Source organism: Myxine glutinosa, chromosome 1, assembly GCF_964187855.1.
Source record: "Myxine glutinosa chromosome 1, kmMyxGlut1.1, whole genome shotgun sequence".
Lineage (NCBI taxonomy): Eukaryota > Metazoa > Chordata > Myxini > Myxiniformes > Myxinidae > Myxine > Myxine glutinosa.
The window spans coordinates 405,432,361-405,445,624 of record NC_136261.1 but is presented as its reverse complement, the minus strand read 5'-3'; the positions used below and the strand labels follow the sequence as shown (position 1 = coordinate 405,445,624).

Here is a 13,264-nt window from a genome sequence, read left to right as displayed (position 1 = left end):
GCGAAAATGACACTCAGGAGTCAGGACAGTGATGAAGATCTGTAAAAGCATATTCCTGAACGGTATAGACTTCGTAGATCCTGTGTATAGGACTTAGAGTTCAATCTGATAATACCTATAACTTCCTATAACAACCTATAACTTCAAAGGACTTGCAATATCATGTATTATGTAATACAGTTATATCACAAATATAAAGACAATGGTGTGGCGGTTACCTTATGTGCAGGTAACCGCATGTGGCGGTTACCGTATGTGCAGGTAACCATTACCTTATTTGGGCATAGTGCACGGGCCAAGTTGGACTTTTGGTTGTGCGGACGTGACGTACGCGCGGTTACCGGAGCCACGCCCTCCGAAGAGGGCTTTTCGTTTTATATAAGCGTGCCGACTTCCGTTCCGTCTCCGTGTTTAGTGTGCTGGATCTTGCTGTTTGAATAAACCATCTTCGAACCCTACGAATGGCCTCGTTCTCTCGCCTTCCGCGACTCCTAAAATGGTTTTCAATTACCTTTGTTTGTTGCTTTTCTATAATCCTGAGCACTATTTTGAGGCCTTTATTGGATTCCTTGACCCAGAAAACATAGGATTAGCATATTTAATTAAGTCTCTAGGTTGACTAGAAGCCGAGATCGCGCAAAATATGTATTTTATGGCGGCCATTTTCAAAATCCAAAATGGCGGCCATGCAGGTGTCTGGGCAAATGCCAACATTGATTTTCGGATTCTCCATGCTCTGATAATTCCAAAAATGTACAGGTTTGCTAATCTCCCAAAATTTTGAACGAAGTTATATTTGTTAACATAGTGAACCTGACTAGTATGTCTATACGTGAATAAACAAAGAGTGCGGTTCGTAGATCGTAGATCCATTAGTGCCGTGGGCATCGGGTCACTGGGTGTGGCGTAAAGGGGATAACGAAGTCGAGTACTTACGCTATTATTATATAGAAGATAGATTATTATATAGATATAGATAGAATGTGGTCCCTGACCGGGAATCGAACCCGGGCCGCGGCGGTGAGAGCGCCGAATCCTAACCACTAGACCACCAGGGACACTCACTGAAACTCAACGTTTCTGCCCATTTATTTTGTTAATATAACAATTTTTGAATTTTATTATCATTTTTTATGAATTTATGTGATCTGGTGTTGGTGCGGCGCGGACATGATGGGCCGAATCTCCTGCGTGAAATCAGCTTGTTATCTATCTATAATTCCAGTAATCTCTGTCTGTCTGTCTGTACGTTTGTTTGTTTGTCTGTGACCGCTGTTTCTCGACAACTACCGGTCCGATATACTTGAAACTTGCCAGGTATATTGCTGGGGACCCGAGGATGTGCCTTTTCAAGGTTTCATATTAATCGGACAATTACTTACCGAGCTATGTACAAAAAACGATTCAACCAATCAGAGAGCAGCGAACGATCGCGTGTGCCGAACGTGGAGGACACACTCTGCCTCGGATGGCACATTTGAGAGCGTATTCATTTATTTCACGTTTGCAAACTATGTTGGCGTTAAACTATGTTTTAATAAAGTTTTAAAACTAATAAAAACGAATTTGCGATTCATTCGCTTTCCTGCGCGTTTGTGCACGCGATGGCGATTGCTTTACCAAACTCCGGAAGCCGTTCGCTTTGAGTTTGGACCAAACCATTCATGTAAATAGAGGGGGGGGGATTGTCACTGTACTCGCAAGCCGTTCGCCGTTCGCTTTGGCGTTGCGAATGAACCAAACCATTTCATGTAAATAGAGGGGGGGGATATAATTTTAGATAGATATATAGTACGGGCATATATATAGTACGGGCATGCCCTAGTTTTCAATAATTGGGTCCGTTAAATCACAACAACACGTGTTTTCAAAAGCAGATAACGAGCGCTTGCTGAGCGAGCCGTTTGTTATCAACGGTTTCGAGTGGAGTGCATAAGCGGCTTGGCGAGCGCTCCACCAAGAAACGAGGTAGCTCCAATCAGCTTGTAGAGCGCTCGCCAAGCGGCTTAAGCACTCGAGTAAGCACTCCATGGACAAGATCTCGTTTTACTCCCGTCAGTGGGCGATGTTGGTACACACGCAAGCAAACACACTGAACAGCCGGAACGTGTGCTGAAAAGGATAATGACGGCACCTTATTATTTATTTATTTTTCGTGTACAAGATCGAGGCTCGTGAAAGAGCTAACATTGATTACAAAAAAAAATAAAAGGACACACAAAACATACAATAAAGGGAGCGGGAGACAGGAGAAAGGGAAGCACACAAGTGCAACACCTGAGAGCAGGGCCATCGGGAGATCCATGGGAGTGAGAGAGCTTGGGGGGCGGAGACATGGGAAGGGGGGTGGGGGTGGGATAGGTATAAAACACGTGGACACTGCGAGAACTACCAGGAAAGAAGTCGGTATTTCAAAAAAGTGGATCTCGGGTGAATTAACGAGGGTAGAAAAGATCAAGGTTTTGGATGGGAGAAGATAAGAGATGGTGGTGAACAGTTGTTTTGAAGACCTGGAGGGACGATTGGGATTGAAGAGCGTGAAGGAGTTTGTTCCAGAGGTGGGATTAAAGAGGCATGAAGGAGTGAAGGTGAATAGAGGGTCTTCATTTTGGCAATTTCAACAGAAGAGGGTTGCTGGCAGATCTTGTGCGACCTGTAGGAATATTTGGGGGGCAGAGCATAGATAGAGCTGGGGGGGCAAGGCCGGATAGGAGCCGGTAGAAGACAGAAAGACAACCAACCTGCCTGCGGTGAGTGAGTGAAAGGCCCTCAGAGATAGCTTCATCGCGGGAGATTCCAATGATTTTGAAAGCTTTGGTTTCAACAGAGTGAAGCCGAGCTCGGTGTGAGGCAGAAGCACCGGCCCAGAGGGGAGAGCAGTATTCCATTGAGCTGCGGATGAAAGCCTTGAATGTGGTGAGGAGCTCAGGTGTGCCAAGGAAGGACTTTGCACGACGGAGGATGCCCAGTCGGCGAATGGCTTTGGATCGCTTGCTGAGCGAGCCGTTGGTTATCAACAGTTTCGAGTGGTGCGCATAAGCCACTTGGTGAGCGCTCCACCAAGAAACGAGGTAGCCCCATTTGCATATTTCAATGCAAATGGGCCATGGATCATGTGCATTCAATTTCAGATTTTTAGGATAAGGAATTCGATTAAAACATTTTTGGGTGGTATACCACTTCACCTATGATGTCATCATTATCATGCTTTTGTTCCCCGTTGGGAGTATTTGACAATGTGCCAAGTTTAAATTTTTTCCATTCAGCAGTTTCTGAGAAATAATTTTTTACTTATCTAATTTAATCCAAGATGGCTGCCTTAGCACGTGACGTATGACATCATAATTATCATAAAATTATTCTGCATGGGTGTCACTCCTATCCTGAAAGTTTCGTCTCAATCGGACATGTGGTTGCTGAGAAAAACGAGGTTTATCCCGTACGGACGGACGGACAACCTGAAAAAATAACTTCTCCGGCCACCTTCAGGGGCGGAGGCATAAAAATCGCCCATTCACTGTTGATGCAGTGTCTTTTACACCACCTTATTTAACACCTTGCATTAGTTCTTCATGTCTGTTGTTTGTGTCCTTTATGACATCCTGGTGCGCTGCTGCAAGCAAGGGGTTTTTTTACTTGCAAAATCGAATATTTTTCAAGTATATTGGCAGGTCTTGTGCGTCATTCTGTCTGTCTGTCTGTCTGATCGCCTACAGGTCACAATTTAAAATCGATCATGAAGTCATTTGATTTTGAGGTCAAAGGTCACATTGAGGTCAAATTTCTAAAATTGCCATTTTTCATCCAATTCACTTGAAAATTGAACAGCTTTTGCATATCGAGTCAGTAAATTGGGAAACCACCAAGGTCAAAAGTCAACTCCAGGTCAAAATTCTAATATTAATTTTCATCTAAAAAAAATTCAATCAATTTCAATCTGATTTGACCCAAGCTTTGATTAAAATCATCAATTTTAATCTTAATGAAATGGACAATTTCATGTATACATGGCAACTTTTTTTTTGGGGGGGGGGGGGGGGGAGAGGTGGATTTTGCAAGCATCATGCTCTGCATGACGTCTTCTGGTTTTTTAAATTTACTTTTGCAGAGCACAGATTCCAGAAGTTTAACAGACTACCTTGACATACACCTTCCCAAGTGCATTACATTTTTGGCGGCCCTCTTTTTGACACCCGGATATTTGGTTGACCGGACGATCTCTTCTTCTTCAATCGTAGTGCTGCAGCAAAACATACGACGTCTATTTCACCTCAGAGAGGTGTTTTGATTGTCAGTTTTATTTTGAGTAAGGGGTATGAAAAGGCCCCCGGAGCTCCGATTGACCGTCTCGCTGTGATCCTATTACAAGGGAAATCCGAATGACGGAAGTCTACAACAACAACATCCATTTTAAGGCCATTTCCCCTGCTAGAGTGGGGGTTAGCCTTGCGGTCCCCATGACAATCTTCTCCATTTTGCCCTATTTTCTGCATCTCTCCTTGTTAACCCCCTTGCCCGCATTTCTTCTTCCACCACCTTCAGCCAAGTCTTTCTCGGTCTTTCCCGTCCTCTACTTCCTTCAACATTCATTTCCATCACTCTTCTCAACCAGTCACTTTCATCCTTCCTCAACACATGACCAAACCATCTCAACCTGTTTCTCTTCACAGCATCAATCACAGGCTCTATTCCCAACGTCGTTCGCAATTCATAATTTGTCTTCCTCTCTCTCGTGCGTCAGGAAGGGCATCCGGCCGTAAAACATTGCTTCAAAAAGGGGACCGAAAAACAACAACAACCCCAGTTCCCGAAAAAGGCCAACCCCCGCTTGCGGGGAAAAATGGCCTCTAAAGGTGGTTTTTTTCTCTCAACGATACTCCACACATCTACCGAACCATTCACATTTCCACCCTTTCCAGCCTTCGTTGCTGCTCAACGTTCATTACCCGGAGCTCCTATTGACCGTCTCGCTGTGATCCTATTACAAGGGAAATCCGAATCAAGGAAGTGTCTAAAAACAAAATCTACTTGATTAAACTATGAACGTATTACAGCCTCAATGAAAAAAAAAAAGAAGTGTTACTCACTTGAATAATCAATAAAATCATTTACAGAACTTAGGTATTTATTCCCATGGCATTGGCATAGCAATTATTTTACAGGTTTACTCAAGTCAAAAATGCCCACATTGGAACGATTCAATTCACAAAACAAGAAATCCAAGTCAAAACTTTGAAATGTAAACTCTGTGCAGGGATTGCTTCTTTTTTTTTTCCACACAGAGAACAACGGCACAATGCAACCTGTATTTGTGGAAGTCCATCATCTTCTACTTTTCTCAACACGAAGAGGTCGGCGCTGGAGTCGAGAGCATCAGGTTTTTTTTTTAATCGCACCTGGCGGCAGAAAGCACTCCACCTGGAGGCCCAGGCCTGAGCGAAAGGTTCTCGGCAAGAAGGCAATTTCTCTGTAAGCAATGCTGCTTTTTTGTTTTCCAAAAAACTATCTGGTCACATTGCCTCGTTTTCAATGTTCATGTGGGATGGAATGGTCCGTCGTCCTTCTTTGTTGGTCATGGCTCGGTCAGGTCCATACCAACTGGAACACCGAGGTTTCATATCGATGGCTTATCTTTTTTTCTTTTTTGTGTGCAAGATCAAGGCTCGTGTAAGAGCCAACATTGATCACAAAAAGACAAACTGACATAAAACACATGATAAAGGGAGCGGGAGACAAGATGGAGAGCATAGCCGTTGAGAGATCTGTGGGAGGGAGAGGGCTTGGGGGGAGGAGGCATGGGAAGGGGGGGGGGGGGTGGGAGAGGTAAAACAATACACATGGACACTGCTCGGACCTCCAGGAAAGGAGTCGGTATTTCAAAAAAGTGAATCTGGGGTGAATTAGCGGGGGTAGAAAAGATCAAGGTTTTGGATGGGGGAAGATAAGAGATGGTGGTGAACAGCTGTTTTAAAGACCTGGACATCTTATGTCTTAGTACGTTGTTGTACGTCTCAGAAGTGTTTTTCATTCCGAGAGAAGGTGACTGATGCTGCCCATTTCAATTTCCGCAGAGCCACGTCAAGTTGACTCAGCAGTGCAATTTTCCCCAATACCGAGTGCCCTTGTTCTTGTCAAACGTCGGGGTTGTTCCGTCTCGTGACCTTGCACGTGTATCCAATAGGTCGACGGGCAAAAGAACCCTTGGCCACAGACACTGCAGCGATGCCGCTCTCTCGGCTGGTGGTGGCGCATGTGCGCTTTCAAATCGGACTCGTACCAGAACTTCTTCACACAAACTTGGCAAGCATAGCGGAACTCTCCGGTGTGAACGCGCATGTGCTTTATCAACTCCGATTCGTACCAGAATGCCTTTTGACACATTTCGCAAGTGAATCGACGCTCTCCCGTGTGAATGTGCATGTGCCTTGACAAATCGGACTCGTACCAGAAAGGCTTTTCACAAACGCCGCAACGATGTCGATACTCCCGCATGTGAACGGCTATGTGCCTCTTCAAAACGGAGTCGCACGAGAACGGCTTCGCACAAACTGGGCATAGGCATGGTTTCTTGGGCCGGCGAATGCGCATGATCTTTCCAAAATCCGATTTGTCCTGGGATTCTTTTCCACAAACTTCAGAAACAAATGGTCGCTCTCCCAAGCGAGGTTCCGCGTGTTCATGAAAGTCAAATGACGGACTCGATGTCTTCCCGCAAACAGAAGAGGTGCTCGGCCGATCTCCGTTGTGAGTTTGCATGCGTGCCGTGCATCCCGGTTTATGAATGAATATCTTCCCGCACACTTTGCAAGGAAACGAGTTCTTTCTCCTCTGGATACGAGCGTATAGCGCGAACACCTCTTGGAAATGGCGAGTGTCAGAATGATAAGTCCAGGAACCCGGTCGATGCATCTCCATGTGCAGCTGCAAATCAGCCTTCGTGAAGCTGCGAGAGCAGGAGGTGCAGGGAAACTTCCTGGTCAGCGTGTCTTGTGATCCTGTAAAAATCATTCAGAAAAAAGAAGCAACTTAGCAGCAGCTGGTTCAATGAATGTGAAGCTTAATTACCGACACTGAAGGTGCAATCGCAGCATATAAAACTAGAAAGGCATTCATTAGAGAGCATACGTCCGCCAGGTTGGCCACATCACTCAATGGTGAAGAATCACTTAAAAATTAAATAATTCTCATATCCGAATCCAGATTCCGATCTTCACCAAAATTGAATCGATTAGTCCTTGTCAGACACCCAACCGGTCCAACACGTTTCGTCCAAATCCATCCATAAATTTTTGAGATATCCTGCTATTTATTGTGTTTGGCCCTCTCTCCCAATGGTGAAGAATCACTTATAAAATTCTACTAGCTGGATCCGAAACCAGATCTTCCCCAAAATCTAATCATTTAGTCCTTGTCATATATGCTACATCTCTGCCGAATTTTGTTCGAATCCGTCCACAACTTTTTGAGATATCTTGTTCACAGACAAACAGCCAAACAGACAGACAGACAGGGGTGAAACCACAACGTCCATCTACCTTCGGTGGCGGAGGTAATCAATCAAACAGCTCGATTGGATACGATGAAAAATACCTGCAAAATGTGTCTACAAAGGGTGACTCGGCACCAAAACGACACCGACCGGATCGTGCTGTGAACTACAGCGGGGTTGAAGTGTGCAGGACACCATTTAATTTGTACGAGAGCTAGTTGCCACAAAGCGTTAAGATTTGTTCCATTTCAAGAGTTGTTTGTCATTCCTCTTCCCAGCAGAAATTATGTCGGGATTTGGAATGTAATCACAGAGCGAACACACACACACACACACACACACACACACACACACACACACACACACACACACACACACACACACACACACACACACACACACACACACACACACACACACACACACACACACACACACACACACACACACACACACACACACACACACACACACACACACACACACACACACACACACACACACACACACACACACCGTAAGCAATTGACTCGTTTCCCGACTGCATGGATCATCAGCTGGGCACCGTTCTTCCTCGAGGTTTCGATCCTTTCAGCCCAGGACCTCTCCAAACGGCGGATCCACAACCTCGATCGTGGATCCACATCAATAGATGGTACATCAGTAGATCCACAACCTCAGTTGCGTCCAGGCAGTCAGCCAATAGGATTTAATGTGTTATCATATATTTATAACTTTCCTTACACACTCTATAATATGATAATATCATTAAGTCATGCACATCTTACCCTTAAATACATCAATCGACCAACCGGCATGACCACACCACCTACCTTTCTATCAAACTGTGCTTCGAATGTTCAAACTGTCATTTATAACGGTTTTTGGCATGCTGCTGTATCCTAGCAACCACTGATTCCTAGCAACATTGATTTGTAGTATATTTAATTATTATATTGTACTGTATTTACATAAAGATCACACATACACATACACATTTACATAAAACACACACACACACGTGTACTCCTTATTGAACGGGTCCGTCGGATATTTGGCGTTTCCACAGCGAGCGAACGTGAGCAGACAGGACACCCGGAAAAATGTCTTCCCGAAAGACCACGTAGTCGACGATGCTCCGCCCGGGTCAATTAATCAAACACAGACTAAAGAGCCGAAAGGTGCGCTTGCTACGAACATACATTGTCTCGACAAATGAAATTTGCCAGGTGCTCTCAGGGCGGAGTGACAGTGACGTTCAGACAAAATGGCGGCACTTAGCAATGCAACCACAGAGCTAACTCCGTCCAAAATATTTGTTTGCTTCATGCAACTTTTTCTGAAAGATTCCTCCAAAATCATCAGTTTCCCCGGGAAGAAATTTTTCACCATCTCTTATCTTCCCCCATCCAAAACCTTGATCTTTTCTTCCCCCGTTAATTCAGCCCAGATCCACTTTTTTTTAATTCCGACTTCTTTCCTGTAAGTCTGAGCAGTGTCCATGTGTTTTATACCTCTCCCACCCCCCCCCCCCTACCCCTTCCCGTGCCTCCTCCCCCCCAAGCCCTCTCCCTCCCACAGATCTCCCGATGCACCTGTTCTCTGCTGTTGTACTTGTGTGTTTTCCTCTTTCTCCCCATCTTGTCTCCCGCTCCCTTTATTATATGTTTTATGTGTCAGTTTGTCCTTTTGTGATTAATGTTAGCTCTTACACACACCTCAATCTTGTATACAAACCACCCCCCAGCCCCCCCCCCCCCCCCCCAAAAAAAGAATTGGCACAAAGTTGCACCTGTTATTCAAAGTTCATGAATAACACTAATATCGATCGTGCTCAGAAAAGAAAAGCAAGAGTTGAAAAGCCCCTTCCCATGTCCTTTTTCTCAAGACCGTGTGGGGCACGGTGTCCTGCAAACTCTCCAGCCCATAATCATAAGACTTTTGTTTTAGCAAATATGTCATTGACCTTTATGTGACGTAAGTCAAGTTCCAGAAATCAATCGGTTGGCCGCAGTTTCTTGGGAAGGGTTATATTAGGTGGTTTGCCATTGCTTCCCCGGCATCGTTTGTCCGTGCTCTCGCCTTTATAAATGCAGAGCATCAAGCAAGTAAGCAGCACGTACCATTTTAAAGTCGTTGGTACAATTCGAACGCGGTTCGAACCACCCAGACTCAGGGCGGACGCTCCTTATACCATCGAGTCTTGTTGGACTTGTGCAGCAATCGGAGAGTGCCCCCATGACGCTGTTGTTGAATGTGTGGCGAGTAGTTTAACTGAGTGAAATTGGATTGGATTTCGTTTTATTAATCATTTCTTTACCAGCAACGAGTACAAAGACCGGTTTTCAAGTCATTCCATAAGGCAATTTCTGGTTACAGTGATAAAACGAACACACTATAACCACAAACAGACATGATAATACACTGTTTGTTTGTTTGGGTATCTTGTATCATTTATTCTTTTTTATTGCTACCCCTCCCCCCACCGAAAAGGAGGGCCCAGAGCCCAAAGAACCCACCTCCCCCAGTGGGACACAGATCACCCCCATGGCCCGAAAGCCCCCAGAGACCAAATCCCCACTCCAATGGAACCCTCCCCACCCTCACCTCAATGGATCCTTCCCCACATCCACCCCAATGAGTCCCTCCCCAGCCTCACCTCAATGGGTCCTTCCCCACATCCACCCCAATGAGTTCCTCCCCACCCTCACCTCAATGGGTCCTTCCCCACATACACCCAAATGTGTCCCTCCCCAGCCTCACCTCAATGGGTCCTTCCCCACATCCACCCCAATGAGTTCCTCCCCACCCTCACCTCAATGGGTCCTTCCCCACATACACCCAAATGTGTCCCTCCCCAGCCTCACCTCAATGGGTCCTTCCCCACATCCACCCCAATGAGTTCCTCCCCACCCTCACCTCAATGGGTCCTTCCCCACATCCACCCCAATGAGTTCCTCCCCACCCTCACCTCAATGGGTCCTTCCCCACATACACCCAAATGTGTCCCTCCCCAACCCCATCTCAATGGATTCCCACCACCCCACCCCAATAAAACCCTCACCACCTCTACCCCCAATGGATCCTCTCCCCCCAACTCCCAACCCCAATTAACCCCCCATCCCTAATAGTCCAATGGATCCCCCTCCTCCAATGGATCCTCCCTCCCACACCCAATAAACCCCCCATCCCCTACCCCAATGGACTCCTCCCACAATGGATCCCCTCCCACAATGGATCCCCCTCCCACAATGGATCCCCCTCCCACAATGGATCCCCCTCCCACAATGGATCCCCCTCCCACAATGGATCCCCCTCCCACAATGGATCCCCCTCCCATAATGGATCTCCTCCCATAATGGATCCCTCTCCACAACTACAGGTATGACTATGAGGTGCAGCTCCCCCAACTCACCATCTTCCATGTGGTCCCTTCCGTCCTCTTCAAAACCAACCGAATGCTCATGTTCTTCCTTGATCCGCAGGGATGTAACAGTTTCAGACCCTCCCAGGTCCTGGTCGTGCTCTCCACGTCCGGACAACACGGTCCGTTCGGATCTTTGCCCGGCACGGCACCACTCCATGAAACAGCACAGCTCGGCGTACATGGAACAGGTGAACTTCCCTGTGACCAAAGAACACAGTCGAGCCCTCATGGACGGGGGCTCAGCGAGGGCACACAGGATTCCAAACACCTCGATGCCCAATTCCTTGAGCACGACCCGGAGCACGTCCTCCGTCAATCCGTGCATCTCCAGCCAGATCGGGATCGGCCCGATACCGCCATTACCTGTGGAGTCCATTGTCCGTTAAGAACACTCGTCGCGCGGCCTGAAAATAAAACAAATAAATAAATTAATCAATACCGCCATCGCTCGAGGGTTTTGTTGTTTTTTTAGTTTTAAAATTTTTTACACTTTCATGACAAGAGACCTTAAGTTGATGATATTCGCTTGATGCTCCTCATAATCTTTATTCTTGAGAAAACAAATGGAAGAATCTTCCTTTTCCGGTGGAAGTGTGAAAGCTTCTTCTTCGTTTCCATATTTGTTGTTGTTGTTGGTGACGAAGAAATTTGCCACAAAGGCTTCTTCTTCATTTCCAATATTTGTTGTTGTTGTTGTTGTTAACGAAGAAATTTGACCCAAAAGCTTCTTCTTCATTTCCAATATTTGTTGATGTTGTTAACGAAGAAATTTGCTCGAAGAGCTTCTTCTTCATTTCCAAAATTTGGTGTTGTTAACGAAGAAATTTGATCGAAGAGCTTCTTCTTCATTTCCAAAATTTGGTGTTAACGAAGAGATTTGACGCTAAAGCTTCTTCTTCATTTTCAAAATTAGTTGTTAACGAAGAAATTTGACCCGGAAACTTCTTTTACATTTCCAATATTTGTTGGTGTGAGAAAAGTGTGGCACGCATAGGGATATCTCCAGGGTGTTCAAAATAGAACAAATGCTTTTTTTTTGTGTTTGTTTCGGTCAACAAGAGCTTCATGTTGTTGTTGTTCTTGTTCTTGTTGGGGTCGATTTTTGAAATGTGCACCAATTGGTCAGACAGCTGCCAGACGACACCCACCTCTGTCACTTGACTCCACCCACCATAGCACAAAGCGAAATGACAGTCATCAAGCGTTGCATTACGTAATGAAGCTTATGTTACGCAAATTACTAAATAAAAAAGCTATAACTAACTATACTGTCATGGCCATAATGTGTAGTTTTAAAATAGCGTTACACAATTGTTGAATGGCCCCACATTGCAGTTAAGCAATCCGTGACCATGTGACGAATCAACACGTTCTGACATAGCCGTGGCGGAGGATGACGTGGATGAGAGGTGTCGAGTTAATTATTTAATAGCACATTAAAGGTGTGTTTCCCAATCGTGCTGTTCATCTTTTAAGAGTGCTTTCAATGCACGCTTCCCAATCGGCCCGTTATCGGATTTTGTCACTGGTTGTGACCACAGTGCGGTCATTCTTGTTTTTAAATCTCAGGACGTGTTTTAACTTTCACTTTGAAATGAAGTCCTCCCGTCTCCTCGCCATCCATTCCACATCTGGACACAGTGGTCCATTCCGATCCTCGTCCCGCACGGCACGGCTCCAGCCTCCATGTACCGACAAAGCTCGGCGTACATGGTGAAGGTGAACCAAAGAACATATGGAATGTAATGCAATTCCTGCTCCATGTGTGTGTGTGTGTGTGCGTGTGTGCTGGTGCCGTGTTTTAAGAAATACCATATGCCCTTGTGACTACAACGGGATCGTGTGAGATCTTGCGAGAGCACGCCAGACAGCCATGACCTAACAAGAAAGCAGTTAATGTATAGGGGTGTCTTTATCTTTACCAGTGGTCTTGAGGAGGAATGAGAGTGAGGAGGGAAGAGGGGGAAAGGTCGCCAATTCTCCACATAAATGTGTTACGTGTAGCGCCGCCTCCAGGTGAGAGCCGGTATTACAAGTCCCACCCTTTACAGTCCAGTATTCCTGTTCCCACATTTTCCAGTGCAGTGAGGTGTTTGAATTATAAACAGTAGGCACGTTTTCGCTTCATGCACGTCACGCGGGTTATTAAAAAAATAATTGGGGAGCTGTCAGTTGCCTATACACTGCCCAAATAAAGGTACGCATCAGAAGAATGTAATGCATGCTTAGAAGAAGATCGCCTGTAGGACGGGTACCCTGATAGTGGTAAATAACAATCCGTCTCAGAATACCACCGTGTGCGGGTGGTCGTGTGGCGATTCATCAATGTGTGGCATCGGTGGACGTTA

The 13,264-nt window shown here is 45.7% G+C and overlaps 1 protein-coding gene, 1 long non-coding RNA gene and 1 other non-coding gene across 3 annotated transcripts; 1 reads left to right on the top strand and 2 right to left on the bottom strand.

Annotated features, from left to right (window-relative positions):
• Positions 1-986: 986 nt before the first annotated feature.
• Positions 987-1,058, bottom strand: TRNAE-CUC (transfer RNA glutamic acid (anticodon CUC)). The gene has a single exon. It is a non-coding gene; the product is annotated as a tRNA-Glu (tRNA).
• A 4,049-nt stretch (positions 1,059-5,107) lies between these two features.
• Positions 5,108-11,292, bottom strand: LOC137412270 (uncharacterized). Its single transcript, XM_068097526.2, has 2 exons — positions 10,905-11,292; positions 5,108-6,995 (listed from the first exon to the last, which is right to left on the bottom strand). Exons 1-2 carry the CDS (start codon positions 11,290-11,292, stop codon positions 6,079-6,081), a joined length of 1,305 nt encoding a protein of 434 aa, XP_067953627.2. The 3' UTR covers positions 5,108-6,078.
• Positions 10,803-12,179, top strand: LOC137412271 (uncharacterized). Its single transcript, XR_010981460.2, has 2 exons — positions 10,803-10,871; positions 10,975-12,179. It is a non-coding gene; the product is annotated as an uncharacterized LOC137412271 (long non-coding RNA).
• Positions 12,180-13,264: the final 1,085 nt, after the last annotated feature.